Raw genomic sequence first — 22,978 nt, forward strand, 5'->3', positions numbered from 1 at the left:
TCATGTCCTCTCCCCTTTTTGAGGTAGTGAAAAATCCCAATCACCCCCCTCCCACCCCAAAATCCGGGCCCCTGTCCAAGACCTTCCTAAGCCCAAAAAAAAACAAAAAAAAAAAAAAAAAACAATCATTCCTCCAAAATTATTCTTCCTCCTCCACCCCTCCCCTCCCCCACTCCTCCCCCCTCCCACCTACTCCCTTCGTTCCCTATAACTATCATAGGGGGCCCATACCTCCCTGAACCTCTCCTCCTGTTCCCTCAGAGCCATCGTGAGACTCTCCATACATTGGATTTCCCTAATTTTTTCATGCCATTGTGGTCTACTTGGTGAGCACGTATTCTTCCATAACGCTGGAATACATGCTCTGGCTGCTATTAACAGATGTCTTACCAAGGATTTTTTGTAATTTACTACTGATATCGGAATATCTAACAGTAGATAGGCCGCTGGATTTTCTCCAAGAGACATTTCAGTTATCCCTTCTATTTCGTCTGAAACCATCTTCCAAAAATCTTTCACTCCTTCACAATTCCAAAAAATATGTAGCAGAGTTCCCTCTTCTTTTAGGCATCGCCAACACATATTTGACGTTTGTGGAAAAATTTGATTTAAAACTTCTGGGGTCCTGTACCACCTGCTCAGAATCTTATATCCTCCTTCCTGGTACTTAGATGCTAGGGAGGCTTTATGATTAAATTCAAAAAAATTTTTCCTCTGAGTTTCAGTGAAAGTTACCCCTAAGTCTCTCTCCCAGGTTTGTATAAAACCTATTTCTTGTGGAGCTTTCAGTTCGTTGATCAGGGAATAGAACAGTGATAGTGAATGTCTAACCGCTTCTCCCTTTAGACACAATTTTTCGAATTCCGATAATCTTACCCTCACCGTAGTCTGACTCTGTATTGATCGCAGAAAGCCCCTTAACTGTCTTCTCCTATATGGCTCCAAGTCCTCTGCTAACTCGCTTTCTATTTCCTCCCATGTCATTACCCGGTTTTCCTTCTGGAAGTGAATCAATCTAATTTTGCCATGTCTTTTTAAGTTCCCAAACCCTGGGTCGTTCAAACCTGGCATAAATGCCGGGTTTCCCAGGACTGGTGTCATCGGATTTGCTTCTATTTCATCATTTGATTTTCTAAATACTTTTTTCACCACCCTAATTGTCGTCCCAATCGTTGGATGCTTTTTAACTGCTTGTGGTAGAATGGTTCTAGAAAGCCAAATTAGTCCTTCCAATGGTAATTCTATCATTGCCTGTTCTAAAAGAATCCATGGTTTAACTTTCGGGGTGACGCACCAATCCAACACTCTTGACAGATGCACAGCCTCGTAGTATGTAAGTGGGTCTGGAAAACCTATGCCTCCTTTTTCCTTTGGTAAAGTTAAAATGTCTCTCCTAACTCTGGCTGGTTTCCCTGCCCAAATGAATCCCGCAAACTTCGCTCTGATCTCTTTCAAAAATCCCTGAGGTATGCTAATAGGGAGTGTCTGTAATAGATATAATAACCTCGGCATTGCATTCATCTTTACGATATTGACCCTACCGAACCAAGTAAATACCTCCTTATCCCATTTTTGTAGGTCACGTTTTATTTGTCTTACCAGCGGTGCTAAATTTAGTTCTAAAATTCTATTTAATTTCTTCGGGATTTTGGTCCCCAGATATCCAATATGTGAATTTGTCCATTTGAATGGGAAAAAAGAGGCCAATTGTCGTTGTTGTGCCATGTTCATCTCTACCCCCATTGCCTCCGATTTGTCATAGTTTACTTTAAAATTTGAGAGCTCGCCATATCTAGCAATCTCGGCCAGCAATGGAGGGAGAGATAAAATAGGTTCCGTAAGAGAAAACAACAAATCATCGGCAAAAGCCGCCAGTTTGTAAACTCCTCCCTTTACACAAATACCTCTGATATCGGTATTCTGCCTTATTGTCCTCAAAAAGGGTTCAAGTTTCAAAATAAAAATAATTGGTGACAGAGGGCAGCCTTGTCGCGTCCCATTCCGTATCTCAAAAGGTTCCGACATAATCTCGTTTATTTTTATTCTAGCTTTCGGCTGCGAATATAGACTCATGACCCATCTTTGCATCCCCTCCCCTAAACCAATATATTTTATGATTGTTTTTAAAAACTTCCAGTCTACCCTATCGAACGCTTTTTCAGCGTCAGTTGATACGAGAACTAGAGCTTTCCTAAATACCTGGGAGAAATGGATCGTATTAATCACCCGCTGCGTATTCTCCCTGCCTTCCCTTCCTGGGGTAAATCCCACCTGATCTTGGTGTATCAGGTTAGGGATATATGGTAATATTCTATTTGCTAGAATTTTGGTAAAGATCTTCAAGTCAACGTTTAGAAGCGATATAGGACGATAATTCGAGCATAGTGTTAAATCTTTTCCCTCCTTAGGTATAACCGCTATATGTGCCAAAAGAGCTTCCTCCGGAATCCCCTGTCCTTCTCTTATCGCGTTATATGCCTTTAAAAATCTTGGCATAAGTTTTTCTGCATAGGTTTTATAGTAGAAAAGAGTGAACCCATCAGGACCGGGAGCTTTACCTGGTTTTAACAATTTGAGGGTGTTTGTAAATTACTCAGCTGTAATCGGCCCTTCCATACTTCTCCCAATTTCCTCTGCTAATTTCGGCATTCCTGACTTCTCAATGTATTCCTTTATCCTTTCCTCCTGCCCACTAGTCTTTCCTGTGTCCAGCTCTTCTTTTAGTTGGTATAACTTCGTATAATAGTTTTTAAATACTTTTGCAATTTCTTGTGATGATTTCACTATCCTATCCCCTGTTTTGATACCTTCTATGCGGTTTTGGGTCCTCGTTTCTCTTAATGCCCTCGCTAGCATCCTACTAGGCTTATTACCGTATTCATAGAAGGCACGTTTACATCTTCTTAATGAGGTTTTTGCATTGTCTGTTAGTAGCAAATTCAATTCATCTCGCGCCTGCCTCAACTTCTCCTCAATCTGGATTGCCAGTGACTTTTTATGTACCCTTTCCAATTTTCGAATTTCTCTCAGTAATGTTTCCATCCTTATTCCTATCCTACGTTTCCGTCGTGTTCCCATTGAGATTAAAATCCCTCTCATGAAACATTTATGTGTTTCCCAAATGCAGCTTGGGGAAACCTCTCCCACCTCATTGTCCGAAAAGAACCCCTCCATTTCCTGGACTATCTTTCCCTCATACTCTGGGTCTTTAAGGAGAGATTCGTTTATTTTCCAGTGCCACTCGCGTGCTACAGGTTCTCCCCATTCTAGTGTGCAGTTTGTCGGTGAATGATCAGAGATTGTAAATGACCCAATGGAAGCCTCGACTATATTCTGTAAAAAATTTTGTGATACGAATATATAGTCTATTCGCGAGTATGTTTTATGTTTAGCTGAGAAGAAAGTGTAGTCCCTCTCCTGAGTGTGCCTGGTCCTCCAACTGTCTACTACCTGTATCTCCTGTATCAGGCTCTTTGCTTTACTTAATTTGCTATATGAAATATGCGATGTTCCTTTCGATGTATCTAGGATAGGATCCAGGGCCATATTCAAATCCCCTGCAAAAATAATCATACCCTCTGCATTCAGCTGTATTAAATTAATATATTTCTCCAACGCTACAATCTGTCCTTCATTAGGCATATAAACATTAACCAAAGTTACTTTCTGATCGTTTAGATAGCCTTTTACTATAAGTAGGCGTCCTTCCTCGTCCTGGATAACCTTTATTTCTTTCCATGAAGTCGTCTTTGCTAACATGATTGCAACCCCCTTTGTCTTTGTTGTCGATGAGGAACTCTGGTATATAGTTGGAAATCTATAATTACCCAATTTTGGACTTTTATTTTTCTTGAAATGGGTCTCTTGGAGAAAAACAATATGTGTCTTTAGTCTCCATAATTCTGCTAGCAATTTAGATCTTTTCTCAGGGTTATTTAGCCCTTTCACATTATAAGACATCAGATTAATCCTTGCCATTTTGGGTTCTCAGTCACGTGACTCTTTGGGACACCAGTAGAGGTATCAAAGGGGCCCAATAAGTATATAAAAGGGCGGTGGGCAAGAGAATCCCCCCCGGAGAGGAAGGGAAAAAATAGGGAGGCGAGGAGGAGGAAGAGAGGGAGAGAAAGAAAAAAAAAAAAAAAAAAAAAAGTCTCCTTAGTCCTCCAATCCGGTTGATCCCCTAGGATCCCAGAGAGGACAAATCAAAAAAAAAAAAAAAAAAATATATGAGCGTCTCCGACTTCCCTCCACACGGAGGAGAGACGCTTTAGTGGGCTAAGGTGTGTGAGCACCGAGGAGAATCAAGCCTTACTATAGGTCCGGGTGCGCCTCCCTGAATTCACCCATAAGATCCCTTTCCCCCCCCCCCATTTCTTGTCTACTATAAACTCTGCACACAAGATGGGGTACCCCCCCTCTCCCTATAGACCTTAAAACATTAAACATAATCCAACATAAAAATATATAGACATACATAAACCTATTTAGACATAAAAATCTCTGTCTCACGGTCTAACCAGTTAGAGGTCTATTCTCTTCTTTCCCCTTTCCACCCCCCCAAAAAAAAAAAAAAAGAGAAACCTACAAGCCTCCTTCTGAGCTCCCCCCTCCCTCCCAGCTCTCTCTCTTCCACTTCTTTAATCTGTTAGCATGTTAGCATGTTACTCCTTATATTTTACTCCCCCCTCCCGCCCTCATTTCCATCTTTTCCTGTCCCAACTCTTCTTTGTTCTCTCTTCCAATTTTCTCATTAGATCCTCTTATTAGGCCCCCGTTACCTCCAGAACCCGCTCTCCCTACCTCCCCTTACCTCTCCCTATACCTCCCCCAATACCCTCTACCCTTACCCCTCTCCCCTGTGTCATACTTCTAAATAGGTGTCATGGCCTGTTAGACCTTTAGTGTCCATGTGTCAATATATCAATATTTTATCGTGACCCCACTTGCCCCCCCCCCCCACCCTCTTATCTGTATCCCCAAAAATATTACAAATATTACTGAAAATTCCATCAGATATTTACCACAAAAAAAAAAAAAAAAAAGACCCCCCCCAAAGAAAAAAAAAAAAAAAAAAGAGAGAACCCCCCCCTTCCCTTCCCCAGATTCTCAACTTCCACACACCCCTATTTACCCTTAATAGTACTCCCTGTATACCTTTGTGTAACTTATCTCATATCTTCTCTGATCCTTAATCCATCGGATCTAGAGGTAGTGACATAGTGACGTTAGTGAATTAATGAATTAGTGAGACCCCCCCCCCACCCCCCACCCCTATCCCTCCTACCCCATGAGCAGGTCTAGGAGTGCTAGCCTACCAACCCTCCTATATTTTTAGATCCTCCTATTTCAATTAACTGTACCCCTAATAGGGCCATAGGGCCATAATAAACCAGTCCCAGGGAGAAGGAAGCATCCATAAATCCATACACATTTGAGAGGTGGGGTCCAGCCCAGCCCAGCCCATCAGAGAATTGCTCTCTTAAATTATATCCTTCACCAGGAGAAATATTATCATCATCCCTAGTCCAAGTCTGGGTAATCCCCAAAAAAAAAAAAAAAAAAAAAGGGGGAGGGAGAGAAAAAAAAGTAATCATTCTTCCATCGGTTTCTCCTTCTCCTCTTTCTCTCTCTCTCTCTACAAAAAAGGGGGGGGTTCCCCCATATCTTCTGTGGTCCGCTGCGATCTTACCCCTTCTGTCCTTCCCTCCCACCCCTTCATCTAATGTCTCTTTCAGCTGCCGCCGGCAGATCTAGCCAGTTAGAGACTACAATTGGTGCTGACCCCAAAAATTCGAATAGCGCTGGGAGCTGGGAAGGTTCTCTTAAATTAAAGTTCCTTCCTTCCTTCTTCACGTTGACAGCCAGTGGAAACCCCCATCTATATATGGCTCCTTGACCACGTATGTGCTCTAGTAGGGGTCTTAACATCCGCCGTCGGGCTTTGGTTTGCCAGCACAAATCCGGGAATATCTGTATATTCGACCCCTCCCACATCACCGTTCCTTCTTTCCACGCTTCCCTAAGAATTTCTTCTTTTTCTCTAAAAAAGTGAATCCTGCATAACACATCGCGAGGGTTGGTCTGGTCTGGGTTCCGTGTTGTAGGGACCTTATGGACTCTGTCTAATTCAAGGGGGGAGTCTGGGCTTTTTTTTAAAATTTTATTGAAAATGGCCAAAGCCGCTTCCCTTAACGCCCCCCCCTCAAAGCTTTCTGGTATTCCTTTTATTCGCAGATTATTCCTCCTGCTTCTGTTGTCTGCCTCCTCTGCGTTTAATTGCAATCTTACCAACTGCTGCTGCTGTTTCTCACACTTCTCCTCTAGCACACCCAGTCTATAGTCCACGACCACTTGTTGCTCCTCCAGTATGCCCACTTTTTGCTCCCCCACCCCCACTTTCACCCGGATCTCTTCCAACTCTTCTTTCAGGGTACTTGTCATTGACATTAACATTTTCTGGATGTCGTCTTTGGATGGGAGAGCCTGGATAAGCCTGCTTAACTGTCGCATGTCTGGTATCAGCTCTGGTTCAGATGCATTCCCTGTGTCCCACATACTTTGTGTGCTCTGTGTGCTAGGCTGCTTAAGCTCATCTGATAGATGTTCACTCCCCTTAGTACTTAGTATAGCACCACTTAGTACACTCTTCTCTCTCTGGGTTAAAGATGAAGGGAGGGCAGGGGGTATGAAGGGTGCAGACATTCCAGCCAGTGTATATAGTGTCCTTGTTTGCTCACTGGATCCCACAGTCACATCCCCCACTACTTTGTCATAAATTTCCGGCCCCACTGACCTTATCGCAGCAGAAGATGGTAAAGTACCTCTATTCCAAGCCGTTGAATCTATTTCCACCTCCGTCTGCTCCTCCGCTGGTGGTCTTTCAATCTCCCCTGCACGGTCCCGGTCTCCTATGACGTTCAGAGCTTTGTCTACTGCAGCAGCCGGGATAAGGACAGGTCCTGAGGCGACAACACACCCCCCACCAGCGATCAGCTGTTGTCCTTCTACCGCCGCGGAGACAGGTATAGATGTGCACAAATTTACTGCTACAGCTTTAAGGGACCTCTCGGTCAGTGATTCCCTCCTCAGAGCGCTGCTTCCCCCGGCGTCCTCCTGTTGTTCAGCCCCCCTTCTCACTGTCATATAACGAGTGATGTACGAGTGGCTAGGGGCTTGGACACCTCCTGCACGTCCTCCTTGGCTCTTTCCTCGCCGCCGCGACATCAGCTGGCAGGGACCTCTGTTAAGTGCCGCTCTCTTCCCCTACTCAGAGCGGCTCTCCGTGGGGGGAGAGGGGTCTCGGATCTCTGATCTGCCGCTCTCCTGCTTCAGCGCACCCTGGACTTCAGGCTCTCCTCGCTAACGCGTGTTCACTCCTCCATGCTCACACCACCGTCCCGGAAACGGAAGTTCTCCACTACTTTTTGGCTTGCCCTTCTAACTACTTTTGCTGTGATTTTAAAACACACCACATTTATAAAGAGCTGTTTGGCAGATGTGTTCAACTTTTTTTTTACAAATACATATTTTTCCTCCCAAATACATCACCTTTGTTCAAGGGATTATACAGTAAAGCCCTGTACACACGGTCGGTCAGAACCGATGGAAACGGACTGAAGGACCTTTTCATCGGACCAAACCGACCGTGTGTGGGCCCCATCGGTCAGTTATCCTTCAGTCCAAAAATTTAGAACTTGCTTTAAAATTCAACCGATGGACACCTAACCGATCGGTCAAAACCGATGGTTAGTATGCAAAAGCATCGGTTAAAAACCTGCGCATGCTCAGAATCAAGTCGACGCATGCTTGGAAGCATTAAACTTCATTTTTCTCTGCACATCGTGTTTTACGTCACCGCGTTGGACTCGATCGTTTTTTTAACTGATGGTGTGTAGGCACATCAGACCATCAGTCAGCTTCATCGGTTAACCGGGATGGACCGACCGTGTGTACGCGGCCTCAGAGTTTTGGGGGCAGGGTAACACATGAAGTAGGCTTACACTGGACATGCTAAGCATCGTAACTATGTTAAGACAAAACCCTAAGTAAAGATATGTTTACTGTTCTACCTGCCTTCTTATTCATACACCTTTATGAAGGACATTCTACTACTTTTTGGTTTGCCCTCCTAATTGGGCACAGGTAATAATGCTGATTCATGAGCAAGGTGTAAGCAGAGACGAGACCTAGGCAATAAGGGCCAGATTCACAAAAGGGATACAACGGCGTATCTCCTTATACGCCGTCGTATCTCCTGATACGCCGTCGTATCTCTGTTTCTATCTATGCGACTGATTCATAGAATCAGTTACGCATAGATATCCATAAGATCCGACAGGTGTAATTGTTTTCACACTGTCAGATCTTAGGATGCAGTACCGCGGCCGCCGCTGGGGGGAGTTTGCGTCGTAAACCAGCATCGGGTATGCAAATTAGGAGTTACGGCGATTCACAACGGATTTTCGCGTTCGCTACGTCGCCGCTAGTCTAGTTTCTCGTCGCAAAGTTAGTCGTCGTTTTGGGTGCCCTAACTTTAGTCAGCAAACGTATTGCTGTCTAAAGTATGGCCGTCGTTCCTGCGTCGAAATTTAAAAATGAACGTCGTTTGCGTAAGCCGTCCGGGTATACGGAATTACGCTACGCGCGTCGCCGTTCGAAAAAATGACGTCACGGCGCGCAAAGCACGATGGGAATTGCGCAACTGAGAATGCGAGGTAGGTCCGGCGCGGGAGCGCGCCTAATTTAAATGGCACACGCCCATTTGAATTGGCCCGCCTTGCGCCGGAGGCCGCCGGCGTAGTTTTCATCGCAAGTGCTCTGTGAATCAGGCACTTACGATGAAAACTTGCGGCGGTGTAACGTATCTACGATACGTTACGCCGTCACTCACTTACGTGAATCTGGCCCTAAATGTTTGTCAGTGTGTGAAAATTCCAAGACTAACTGAACAGAATTACAAATTCTTCAACTGGTAATGCAATAAGTGCATATGTAGCTAATACTGTATATTTAAAAGTTTCCCTAGAGTTAGTCTATCCACTGTAAATGCAATAACTAAAATGTAATATATTACATAGTACTAGTCCTTAGATTTAGTGGCTGTTTTAGTTACATTTTTTCATGTTCTTTTTTCCTTTATTTTCACTTAGTGATTTTGCCAGCAAAACTCTTCTTGTCCTTTGGGTGACGGCACTTACTCACTGTACACTATGAAGGAGCAGGAATTCCTGAGACAGAAAGTGTGTTAGGAGTACAGAACACCTTCCCCTCTTCTCATCTCTATAACATAGGAGTTCTTTAGTCCCGAAAATTAGCTGAGAACAATGTTAATAGATTACAGTCAGCAAAGGGAGAGAACATGGGAAGTTATCAGCTAAGCTTAATAGGTATCTGACAGTACCAAAGGGTATATTTTTTCACTTACTGAGAAGTTATAACAAAACCGTTTCAACGGTATATTATACTTTAAGCATTAGGGCAGGAGAGAGCAGGGCAACAGAATCAAGAACCAAATCAGAAGGCTAAATGCACAAAGGCAAGACTACTACATTTTAGGAAGTTGGACTATGGGGACAAACCACAATTAATAGGTTTTGGGGAAAAAAGAGCACCATAATGCCAAAAGAGTTCACAGAAAGACACAGGATCCAATACAGTAAGACATTCAATGTGTGTTCCATGCTTCTGATGACTGCACATCATATTTGATGAGTGAGCATCAGAAACAAAGAAGAAACACATTCTATTTTGTTCCCCAGATTAAATAAAGGCGGCCTAAGGACCTATGATAACCTGTTCTGGCACATCTATATGCTAAAAATGCATAATATAAACATTTTACTTATGCAATCATTTGTACAAACATGCTGTTTTTGATAGTTATATAATGTTGTAAAGGAGGACAAGTGTACTTACATGTGAATGGGGAGAACTAATGCGCAAAACCACACTAACCAGGGCAATAAGAGCTAAACATAAATAAAAATACTAATAAATAATATATATTAAGCTATTAAATGACTAAGCAGCAGCCACAACTAAATAGTGCTCACACACTGATATCAAATTAAAAAGAGGGGGTGCAATGGCGCTTGCTAATATTAGATAAATATCAACTGTAATAACAAAAATCTAACAATTTCCGTGGGTCAAATAAATGTGTTCCACTCCAAGTGTACTAACCGCCCAACATCAACCGGGTAATGAGGAGGGTGACATGAGTGATTTTAATAGAATACCATACGTGGTAAAAATACCACACAGAGCAACAGTGCTGGTGCACTAATAATAAATAATTAATGTGATAAAATAATTTGATGATATAACGGAAAAGGTCAATGTGAAAGAATAAGTCCACTGCCGCATTCAAATAACAGTAATAACGTAGATATATAATAAGTAAAATTATAATCTCTGTGCAAATACCAAAAACAATGAGAAAAAGTGTTAAAGCAAATACTAAATACGATCCAGTGGAACAAGAATAATAGTATGATAAAAAGATCCAAATAAATAATTAATGTGAACAAACAGTACTGTGCATAATATATAGTGCATCCAATCATAATATAAAGTGCAAATAGTGCAATATAATATGTAAATCAAATATTCATGCAGTATTCAGTGTCAGTGAAATGGCTCCTTAATAAAAGATATATATAGTCCAATAACATGCAAATAGAATGGAATAAGCAATGTCCATAAGAATTTCTGAAGTGTAAGTGACACGAGCAATCCCCCGCAAAATGACAGGTGCTTCACTCAGAGTGACCCCGCTCTCACCAGCCTCTCACTTCAGCTGGCTTAATTACAAGCCTTTCATGTTAGATGACAGTAGCTCTCGGTCCCACTCATCACATAAACCACTGATCGATCACCACGTATGGTATTCTATTAAAATCACTCATGTCACCCTCCTCAATACCCGGTTAATGTTGGGCGGTTTGTACACTTGGAGTGGAACACATTTTTTTGACCCACGGAAATTGTTAGATTTTTGTTATTACAGTTGATATTTATTTAATATTAGCAAGCGCCATTGCACCCCCTCTTTTTAAAGTGTACTTATAGGGGCAGATCCACAGAGCGTCGTATCTTTGGTTTGAATCCCCAAACCAATATACGACGGCATCTGGGTTAGATCCGACAGGTGTACGTCCTCGTACGCCTTCGGATCTAAGATGCAATACTTCGGCGTCCGCTGGGTGGCGTTCACGTCGTTTTCCGCGTCGGGTATGCAAATTCGCTATTTCCGACGATCCACGAACGTATGAGTGGCCGGCGCATTTTTTTACAGCGTCTCTAGTCGGATTTTTCCGGCATATAGTTAAAGCTGGTATTTCGTCGCGTATAGTTAGACCTGCCATGTTAAGTATGGCCGTCGTTCACGCGTTTATTTTGAATTTTTTTTTTTTTGCGCAAGTCGTCCGTGAATCGGGATGGACGTAATTCACGTCTAAGTTAAAAAAAATGACGTCGTTGCGACGTCATTTAGTGCAATGCACGGTGGGAAATTTAGAAACGGAGCATGTGCAGTTAATTCCGCGCGGGGACGCGCTTCATTTAAATGAAACACGCCCCCTAATCGCCGATTTGAATTCCGCCGCCAGAGATAGACTACGCCGCCGTAACTTACGGCGCAAATTCTTTGGGGATTCGAACCGGCCAAAAGTAAGTTACAGCAGCGTAGCGTATCTCACATACGCTGCGCCCATTTATTTCTATGTGGATCTGCCCCAGCGTACCTATAGCTTACCTACCGAATGCCCCATTTTCCAGAATTTCAGAGGTAAAAAAAATATTATGACAAATTTTGCTAAATTCCTCTGCTTTAAATGAAATGCTTATACACAGTTCTGTGAAATGTATTGCCTAGCCTAAATTAAACAAGAATGATAAAAATGCTGTCTTATTTTGGTGATGCATAGTCTAAAGCTTTTTGACAAATGTATGTGTTTCCATTTATAGACTAGCAGACAGCAGAGTCCTAACATCTTTTCATGTTGCACAGTCTAATTTATTTCCCTTTTGCAAATCATTTCTTTCAGAGCATGCACAAGGCAGCGCATGCTGAGTGGTTCCTTTGAAGGGCAGCCTGCCAAGGAGAGATCAATCCTCAGTGTGCAACATCATATACGACAAGAAAGAAGGTAACTTTACCCAGAAAGTATTGCATTTTCATTCCCTTCCATCTGTCACAATATTGTTTGCTCTGCTTCTAATGTTCCACAATAAGAATAACAACTTTTTTCCTCTAAACATGCTGTTGCAAGATGTATTATTAGAAATGTCATTTCATTCAAATGCAGCACCACTATCAATTTAAAGATCAAAGCCAAGAATGTGTTCTTTGTTCAAGTAGATTATATATCATTTTAAGAGGACACAAGTCTTTACACCCCAAACTGTCTGGACTGACATGCTTTTCAAAAGCTCATTTAGTTAAGCATTTTTTATTCCTTTTCAAGCACTATCTGCACCTATAGCTCAAAGATATTGTCAAACTTTCTTTTCTCTTTTTCTCCTATTTTCTATTGCAATTGTGTTGCTTGTCACAGATCACTAAGACATGGCTCAAACAGTCAAAGAATCAGCAGGGGCAAATCTCTGGAAACCTTAACTCAAGACGTAAGTTTAATTACTCATTGACCTTTACAATTTTAGTTTATACTGATTTATTAATGGAAGTGAGTATCTTCACGCAATATTGTGTAAATATTCACTTCAATTATCCAATCACATGAAAAGAAAGTTCCTGTTTATTATTTTGTCTGCACATGATTGGATAATTGAAGTGAAAATTCACACAATTTGTGGTCTGAAGATTCTCAGCTCCTTTAGTAAATTAGTCTGGAAATATCTGTTTTACTTTTATTCAAAATTTAAAATAGATAGACTTTGGAAGGCTGACTCTCATTGTTGGCATGCAATAATTAAAGGTGATTTCCAACCCAAACCGAAAAAAAAATTGTGTTAGTCAATCCAAGTTTTCTATCTCCAAGGCACCAAAGTTGTTGAAGGCTAAGGTCCTGCACATCCAAAACATAATACTTTTTTTTTCCTGGTGCTGTTTTCCAACTCCAGTAGTCTATGCTGAGTAGTGACTTGTATTGCAGAGAGAAAATAGGGTGTGTCAGACTATGTGTATCTGTTTGAGTGATGCCTACTAAGGCCCCTTTCACATTGAGGAGTTTTTCAGGCGGTACAACGCTAAAAATAGCGCTGCTATCCGCCTGAAAAACTCCTTCACTGCAGACTCAATGTGAAAGCCCGAGGGCTTTCACACTGAGGCGATGCGCTGGCGGGAGACAAAAAAATCTTCTGTCAGCAGCATCTTTGGAGCGGTGAGAGGAGCGGCATGTATACCGCTCCTTCCCATTGAAGACAATGGGAAACCGTGGCAATACCGCCCGCAATGAGCCTCTATCGGCCGCTAGTGGGGGTTAATACCGCACCGCTAGCGGCTGATTTCCGCGGCAATCCCGGCGGTATAGCGCCGCTATTTTTAGCGGCGTTATACCGCCACCGCGGCTCCCGCCCCAGTCTGGGGCCTAAGAGTACTGGGTCTAACTATGTTGCATGAGACCTTGCGCTGCTGCTATAACCGGTAAGTGGGGGTAAGACTATGGAGTTTGTCAGTGTCTGTTTCACCTCATATCTATTGCTTTGACTTTAGTCAAGATTTAGTGCTCTCTTTAACAACTTCATAAGTGGACAGAGATTAATGGGACATACCCCCCAATAGGGTCACAGGGTTCTAAGTCTTTCCCCAAGCGATGAAAAACTCAATGCAAAAAGTTTGGCCTGGCATTTTATTTAACTCTGGAGTTAATTTTAAGTATATAAGACAAAACACCCCATTTTTTAAACACTTGGTAAAAGCTGTATTATCAACCCATTAGTTAATTTAGACATTTGAAAAGTAGTATCACAAGCCTGCACCAAGCACAGTGAGCCAAACCTAAGTCAAAAATTCTAACATATAGGGTGAAACTTTAACACAGAGCAACATAGAATAGTAGATAGAAATACAAAGGTAAGCGTTGACAAAAATGTGCATCATTTGTTGATTTTTTAAACTCTGCTTATTTGTCTAACAGTTCATATAAATATATATGATATCCTTATTACATAGTATGGAGGTACACTATTCAGGAGATTTGTTAGTTTGCCAAATATCCACTTGCCGACCTCATGTAAATATACATCAGCAGAATGGCACGGACAGGCACGTGCACGTACCTATACCTCCTCTGCTTGACGTGGGTCGGGGGTCCGATCGGGACCCCCCCCCCCCCGTACATGCGGCGGTCGGTAAGCCTCGGGCAGCGATCCGGGACGACGGCGCGGCTATTCGTTTATAGCCGCCCCGTCGCGATCACTCCCCGGAGCTGAAGAATGGGGAGAGCCGTGTGTAAACACGGCTTCCCCGTGCTTCACTATGGCGGCGCATCGATCGAGTGATCCCTTTTATTAGGGAGACTCGATCGATGATGTCAGTCCTACAGCCACACCCCCCTACAGTTGTAAACACACACAAAGTGAACCCTAAATGTTACAGCGCCCCCTGTGTTTAACTCCCAAACTGCAACTGTCATTTTCACAATAAAGAATGCAATTTAAATGCATTTTTTGCTGTGAAAATGACAATGGTCCCAAAAATGTGTCAAAATTGTCCGAAGTGTCCGCCATAATGTCGCAGTCACGAAAAAAATCTCTGATCGCCGCCATTAGTAGTAAAAAATAAAATAAAAATAAAAATGCAATAAAACTATCCCCTATTTTGTAAACGCTATAAAATTTGCGCAAACCAACCGATAAACGATTATTGCGATTTTTTTTTACCAAAAATAGGTAGAAGAATACGTATCGGCCTAAACTGAGGAAAAAATAATTTTTATATGTTTTTGGGGGATATTTAATATAGCAAAAAGTAAAAAATATTGCATTTTTTTCAAAATTGTCGCTCTATTTTTGTTTATAGCGCAAAAAATAAAAACCACAGAGGTGATCAAATACCACCAAAAGAAAGCTCTATTTGTGGGAAAAAAAGGACGCCAATTTTGTTTGGGAGCCACGTCGCACGAGCGTGTAATTGTCTGTTAAAGCGACGCAGTCCTGAACTGTAAAAACCCCTTGAGTCTTTAGGCAGCATATTGGTCCGGGGCTTAAGTGGTTAAAAATGAGTCTATGAGAGATGTTTTGCTATTAAAGTGTATGTTTGCCTTATTTTTCTGCAGACATATTCCCCATTATTATTACCTGATAATTCTCTAAATAACTAATTTTCTGACTATTAGGGTGCTGGCGTTAGCGGTAAAGCGCCGCTAGATTTAGCGGCACTTTACCGGTGTTATAAGGCATAGAAAGGGTTAAAAACACCTGTGTTTAAATGGGCAAGACGTTTTGGGAGCAGTGTATACACCGATCCTGCACCGCCCCAGAGATGCTGCTTGCAGGACTCTTTTCCCTATCCTGCAATCAGGCTATCAAACTGGAGAGGCATGAGCGGTGCTTTACAGGCACTTTTCATGTGCTATTTTTAGCGCTAAAAAGCCTAAAAAAAGCACACCAGTGTGAAAGGGGTCTAAAAGGCGATGTGCACTTGTCCACTGTATGTGTGGAGAGAGTCATGATTCCTGTCCAAGTTGGACTTCAAACATGTCTACCTTTGTTCATCTCCATGAGGGTCGATGCAGGGTTGACAACCTCCTGCAACATTTTTTAACTGACAGAACATGGAAAATTTACAGTACATTTTTTACTGACAACCTGAAAAAAATGACAGAGTTCCAATTAGAAACTAAAACAATCGATATTTAAAAAGTATAAATACAAAATGTAAACACTGACAATACCCATAATAGGTAATTAGCTTGGTTTACATTTAAAAAGTCAACACAGTATCACAAATTATTAGCCACCCTGCTGGAATACGGTTGAAAAACAAGTTATGTTATGCATGCCAAAAGAGAGCGATGGGCATGACCATATTGCTTCTTATAGTGGGAGTGGCCTAAAAGAGGATGATCACACAGAACTGCTCCCTGAGCCCCTACTTCTAAATGAACACAGCAGCTGGTTGGGTGAATACACATTGCCATGGCCTTCGCTTCATAGTGTGGCAACTTTAACTCGACATGTCAAGTTTCACAGGCAGCACCGCCTGCCAAACCTGACCGTTGAATTCAAATGCTGGGCTTGCAGTTGTGACACAATATTTCAATGCAAAATTAGTTTATCCTTTAGTCAAAAAACAAAAAAGGGGAAAAGGGGGAGCACTCACATATGCCACATCCGTAAGTTATGAAAGCAAAAAGGAACAGTTACTCGAGAAACGGTCATTGATGGTCGGATCTTAGAGGCCAAACGGGAATATAAAAAATTATAAATTTTATTACAAATTATAACAAGAAAAAATATAAATATAAATTATTGTATATGGACAAAATCCTCTGTGCATCGTCTATGCGTTTCGCCATTGGGCTTTCTCGGGATGAGCAGAAGGAATTTAACAATGCAAAGATATATTTCATTGTCTTGAAAGCATCCCAGTCGGATAAGTAGATCAGAACAATTAAATGGAGAAATCCAAGTATAATCGAAAATTCTCCAATATCCACGGGCTATTACCCTGGGGCATGTGATGTTTTTACAGGCACTCTGGTGTTTGTGGCTTCTTCTGGACTCTATTGTCGGTCTCTCTGGCTCTCCATATACATCATTTGGATACAATCTGTTTACACCAGATTACGAATATATATTCTTGATGGCCACTATATACTCCTGCCTGCCCTGCTCCTGAATTTAGGACCCATCTCGATCTGTCAGATCTGGTCTGTATTGCTCCTTTATAATTGATACCACAGGCTGAGAGAATTTCCTCATTCTTTGGATATTGGAGAATTTTTGATTATACTTGGATTTCTCCATATAATTGTTCTGATCTACTTATCCGACTGGGATGCTTTCAAGACAATAAAAAAAAATATCTTTGCATTGTTAAATTCCTTCTGCTGGTCCTGAGGAAGCCCAACGGCGAAACGCGTAGACGATGCACAGATTTTGTCCATATACAATAATTTATATTTATATGGTTTTTATACCTTTATTGTATTTTTTCTTGTTATAATTTGTAATAAAATTTATAATTTTTTATATTCCTGTCTTGCTTCTAAGATCCGGCCATCAATTACCGCTTCTCGAGCAACTGTTTCTTTTTGCTTTCTTATCCTTTAACTATTAAAGCACAGTCAGAAACAATGGAAATAGGGAAGGAAAATCTGAGAACTAGTAGAACGTTAAAATGCATGTGGGAAAACAGGGTAAACTGTATTAATTGTGGATCAATTTATATGGGATTTGAATTCTTGTCTCTCTCAAATTGTAGCACTCCAACACGGTACGGTACAGAAATGCCCAGAGAGAAGACAGTGAAATTAAAATGATACAAGAAAAGAAGGAGCAAGCAGAGATGAAAAGGTATTTGTATTTTTTCTGTGTATATTTTTAGATACAGTATACAATACTTCACATTAAAGCCTAACTTCAATCTCTGGTTCAATAGAAAAGTACAAGAAGAGGAGCTACGAGAGAATCATCCATATTTTGACAAGCCACTCTTTATTGTTGGTCGTGAGCATAGATTTCGGAACTTTTGCAGAGTCATTGTTCGAGCTCGATTTAATGCGTAAGTAAAGAACATGATCAATAAACACCTACACTGCTTTTAGTGTATTCAGTAGTAGATTTTACAAAGTACATTTAACATACTGTAAATATTCTATGCTATCTAACTTGGTACCTAGGTAGGCTTAACATTAAAGTGGATGTAAACCCCCCCCCCCCCAAAAAAAATGTATTCTTTGCTGTCACAATGTACAGTATAAGATTTCCTATCATCTGTGCCCAATCTTGCCACACAGAGCTAATCCAGCTCTGAGCAATCCTCTTTTATTGTTCAGTGAAATAAAATGGACTTAGAGAAAAACCTCAGTCCGTTCCGCCTCCTTGCTGTGAATGACAGGTTATTTACATACCTTATGCACTAGCCTGGAGACAGGCATTATTTTTTAATTCCCACCCCCGCTCCTTTTCTGAAGTCATGTGGTTACTTTTCTGGATTTTGACTGGATGTTAGTGATCATAGCAGAATTTAGTGTAAGGGGAGTGTAGAGGTGGGCGGGGAGTCTACTGACATCACAAATCCACCCACAGAGCTCCAGACAACAGATCCAGACACAGAATCTGCAGTTTTTCAGTTCTTATAATGGACAGAGGGGAGAAATTTGACAGGTAAGGATACATGCAGGAGGCATGTATATCCTTATAGATCAGCACTATGGCAGTAGTTTAGAAAGAATGAGAGTGGGTTTTCATCCACTTTAACTTCTTAATTACTTTTATTGGATTGCTACTCTACAGTATTTCCATCCCTATAACAATAATACAGAAGTTTTAAGTTTTGAATATAATAATCAAAATACCTTAATGCAGTTCCTGGCAAAATTTTAAATGTTTTCTTTAGTAGGTAAATATGATTTAGAAGTCTTTAGAAATACTAGAGAAGCAAAGCTTTACAGTAACATTTTCTGACTAAAGAAATACATATTTTGGATATATAGAACATTTCTGTTGGCAATCTGTACTTTTGTTATTCTAGGTTTAGAACCTTTTTCCTCTTGATAATACTTGTACTGTACTTCCCTCAGGGTGTGCTCTCAGGCCACATAGCTAGTCTGATCTGGGTTCCCCACAAATGCGGCCTCCTTTTGTTGAACATCCCTCTCTAACTCCTCAAGAGATTGCGCAGAAGCCCTCTAAGCCAGATAAATCTGTGCCCTGTACTCCCCCCCAGAGCCAGGCCTTAAAGGCATCCTAAACCACTATGGGGGTGGCAGACAGTGGCAAAGCTAGACATTCTTTCACCCTGGGCAAAAACTCAGTTCAGCTCCCCTCCTCCCACAGTGAGACAACAAGGTCATTCAGTGCCCAGGGTGGGGGGCAGGTTGGGAAATAGGGTGTGGGATGCTGTGCAACACACTGAAACATGTAGCATTTTATCCCTCAGTAAAATATGGGGTAACAGTGACATAGAAAGTAATGAGGCCTGTGTGCAGGTTCATAAATTGGGCCCTCCTGAGCAAGATCAAGAAAGTGTGGTGTGTGCAGCGGTAATAATTGGGTGTGGTTTTGATTGTGCTGAATATTGGTTAAAATAGAAGCAGAGTGCAGGGGTTCCATAGAAAGTGGTGCATACTTTATCTCTCAATAGTAGTAAGTGATGCAAGGTTCAGAGGTCAATAGTGATGCCTAGTCCAGAGGTCAGTAGTAAGTGATGCCTAGTCTAGAGGTCAGTAGTAAGTGATGCAGAGTCCAGAGGTCAGTAGTAAGTGATGCAGAGTCCAGAGGTCAGTAGTAAGTGATGCAGAGTCCAGAGGTCAGTAGTAAGTGATGCAGAGTCCAGAGGTCAGTAGTAAGTGATGCAGAGTCCAGAGGTCAGTAGTAAGTGATGCAGAGTCCAGAGGTCAGTAGTAAGTGATGCAGAGTCCAGAGGTCAGTAGTAAGTGATGCAGAGTCCAGAGGTCAGTAGTAAGTGATGCAGAGTCCAGAGGTCAGTAGTAAGTAATGCAGGGTTTAGAGGTCAGTAGTAAGTGGGGAAGCGTTCAGAGGTCAATAGTAAGTGATGCAGAATTCAGAGGTCAGTAGTAAAAGATGCAGAGTTCAGAGGTCAGTAGTAAATTATGCAGAGTTCAGAGGCCAGTGGTAAGCTGTGCAAAGTTCAGAGGTCAGAGATGTTAGTGCTATCTTAATAGCACTATGGGCCCCTGAGCAGTAATGCACTGGGGCTCCTACATGGAAGATGGTAAGTGATCTGTGGCACTCATAGTGCATTACAGCATACAGTGTCTGTGGCTAATTTTTAGTCGTAATTTTAGCATTTTTAAAACAGTTTTACGTTTTTTAAACTGACTTTTAACTTTTTTTTACAACGCTGTTGGAGGGTCTTTGGGGGATACCAAGGGTCTAAAAAGACATCTGAAGCTTCACTTTTGAGACAGAGAAAGGGACTGAGGGCAGAGATTCTGCAGTTAGGAATTAGTTAGTACATGGAACTAAATAGATCTAGGGGCTCTGAAGGAGGCCTGTTCAATTATGCAGTGGTCATTGCTAGTATTTGACAGACAGTGAGGGAGTGATATGTTACCTCCTTACTGCTTGTTTCAACCCTGAAAATGCTGACCCACTGTGCCGCATCTATGTGCAATGCATATGGCTGCAGGGCGGTTGTTGTGCTGCCCCATTCACAGTGACATGCAATTTAAAGTGGTTTTAAAGGCACAGGGTTTTTTACTTTTATGCATTCTATACATGAGGGCAGGGCTCAAGTCCTGTGGGAACAGAGTCCCTGCACTTTTTTCACAGCAGGAACGAAGTTCCTTTTGCAGGACTAGAGCAGCCGAGCCGCCCGAGCCAATCCTTCACTAAGCGGCGATGCCTAGCTCGAGTCACTGTCAGGGGCAGGCGAACCTTAGTAATCCTTTATGTTACTGGCCGCTTCCTGTATATGGATTCATCGGGTACTGGGCGGGTTTTCCGTCACTTCCTCGATGCCGCAATGTCTTCTGGGAGCTTTTGTCATTGTTCCCAGGGGACATTGCGGAGGTCTGCCGCGAGTTATCGTGGGATTTAGAAAGAACTTGCCTAAAGTTCTTTCTAAATCCCACGATAACTCGGAAAAAAAAAACATGCGGTTTAGTAATTATGCATATGAGCGTATAATTTTTTTATTTTTTTGGTGGGGTAGTGGATCTTGGGTGGGAGTTCCCACACTTTTTTCCCCTGGACTTGACCCCTGCCTGACGTCCTTGATTTCTAACTGCTTAAAGCACCAGTGAGGATCTTATGATGTTTTATGTTTGTAGTTCTACACAGTGTATCTTTAATGGGAACTTTTTTAAAGGGAGCATTTAAAATTAAAATTTAGAAAAGTATTGCTTTTTTTAAAGAAGTAATTTTAAATCACACTATATATAAGGTTAAAATGTCCTATATTTATACATTTGTTTCAAAAGTTTCTCTTGGCTTATATGTTTGGTCATTACATCTTTGTCATTTTAAACTGGTTAAAAAAAGTTTGTTGAGTAAAAATGTATAGGTGTGGGGAAAATGCTATCCACAGTGAGACATCTCAGGGAACCCCAACGGTGCATAAAACTAAATATCATCAAGTAATTATTTCAGCGTTAACCTGAAATTATTGAACTATTTGTTACCTTTATGCCTACACATTCTGTTTATACAGTACATGTTCTATATTCGACTAAAAAAGTGATAATGTAACAAGAAACATGTGTTATATCTTTGATATCATAATAAACAAATATAACTTGAAAAAAAACAAAAGAAATAGGTGACAATAGTGATAAATGCAAGTAACCATCTCTGAGCTTACCATTACATAATTTACTGGTTCTATAAGATTAAACTATGGCAGGATAATACTGTGGAAAGCCTAGGCTCATTATAAGCTGCCAGATTTATCTCCTCATATATATTGTGACGGTATGCGAGGTGAGATACACTATAATAGGTACATTTCACCTTGCATTCGTTCCATTGTAAGGGACGGAACCGGAATCCGGCCTGTTTTTTTCTGCCTTTGTGGCAGGCTGGATTTCGGTCCAGATGTTCGGGTCCACTGGAGTCCACAATCAGCTGGACTTTAACCACTTCACTACTGGCACATAGTCATTTGACATCCACAGAGGGGTCTCCCATCCTGGGTGGATGTCATATGACGTCCTGGGCTTTCTGCAGTGATATCTAAATGATGCCTGCAGCTAGAGGCATCATTCAGATATCATTCTTTCGTGCCGGTGATTCTGTACACGATAAGAACGATCATAGTGGCGGTTTCGCACTTTCATTAATTGTTTTAGAGATGGGAGCATCATAGTATTTTTTAGAAAGAAACCTTTTCCAGGCCTTTCAAAGTGTTTTTTAAATGGCAAACGCTGTTTATATGTATCCATTCAAGGAATGGTTAATGATGAATTCAGGCACTGCTTAGGTACCCTACAGATTTTAGGTTAGGTGTAGCATACTGTACACACACACACACACACATATATATATATATATATATATATATATATATATATATATATATATATATATATATATATATATATTAAATTTGCATGTACCATAAATATTATTCACAAATGTTTAACCTTACAATCACACATCACACAAAACATTTATGCTAAAATAATATAACTACAGATGGGATACCCTGCTTAGATGTGTATTTGCTGGACAAATAAATGACATTTATTTCTAGGGAAGAATGTCCATAAATGGAACACCCAGATTTTAATATGCTACTTGTTCGGTAACCTTTTCAGCTATGCAGCTATGCAGAGATAATTCAGGAATAATAGCTTTTGGATGATGGCTGATTTATAGCCCCAACCTGACTTTTTAAAAGGTCAAGAGGTGCTTATGAAGCCATAGAAAATTATAGTATGTTTTGTAATGCCTGTTTGTATATAATATTAGGAATTTGGCTTGCAGGATTCTGAATGATGTATATGTGTCATCAACATTCTCACCTACACATGGTCAGAGGTTCCATAGCCAAAAAAGATAAGAACTCACCGCTCTAGGCAAACCATCACAGGATTACACCTTCTGCTAGCAAAATACAGGTGCAGGCTTTGCAAGTGCATAGAAAGAGCAAAAAATGGCTGGACGGCCGCACTTCATTAGGACACCTTTTTTGAAGTCAGATAAAATCCACATAGTCACAAACAATCACATTGATCCCAGAGGAACAGGACAAAGCAAGTCTTACATGTTATATGTAGCTGACTGATTAAGCACACAATTGCGGTGTGAAACATGTAAGCCTTGCCTTGTCTTGTTTCTCTGGGATCGATGTGATTGTTTGTAACTATTTGGATTTTATCTG

The 22,978-nt window shown here is 41.3% G+C and overlaps 1 protein-coding gene across 1 annotated transcript in view; it reads left to right on the forward strand.

Moving 5' to 3' along the window:
- NALCN (sodium leak channel, non-selective) overlaps positions 1-22,978 on the forward strand; it is a 582,786-nt gene that overhangs the window by 406,570 nt on the left and 153,238 nt on the right. Inside the window, 4 exon segments of the mRNA XM_040336161.1 lie at positions 12,051-12,152; positions 12,561-12,630; positions 17,393-17,484; positions 17,570-17,692. Coding sequence (XP_040192095.1) covers positions 12,051-12,152; positions 12,561-12,630; positions 17,393-17,484; positions 17,570-17,692 — 387 coding nt within the window.

This window comes from Rana temporaria, chromosome 2 (assembly GCF_905171775.1).
Source record: "Rana temporaria chromosome 2, aRanTem1.1, whole genome shotgun sequence".
Lineage (NCBI taxonomy): Eukaryota > Metazoa > Chordata > Amphibia > Anura > Ranidae > Rana > Rana temporaria.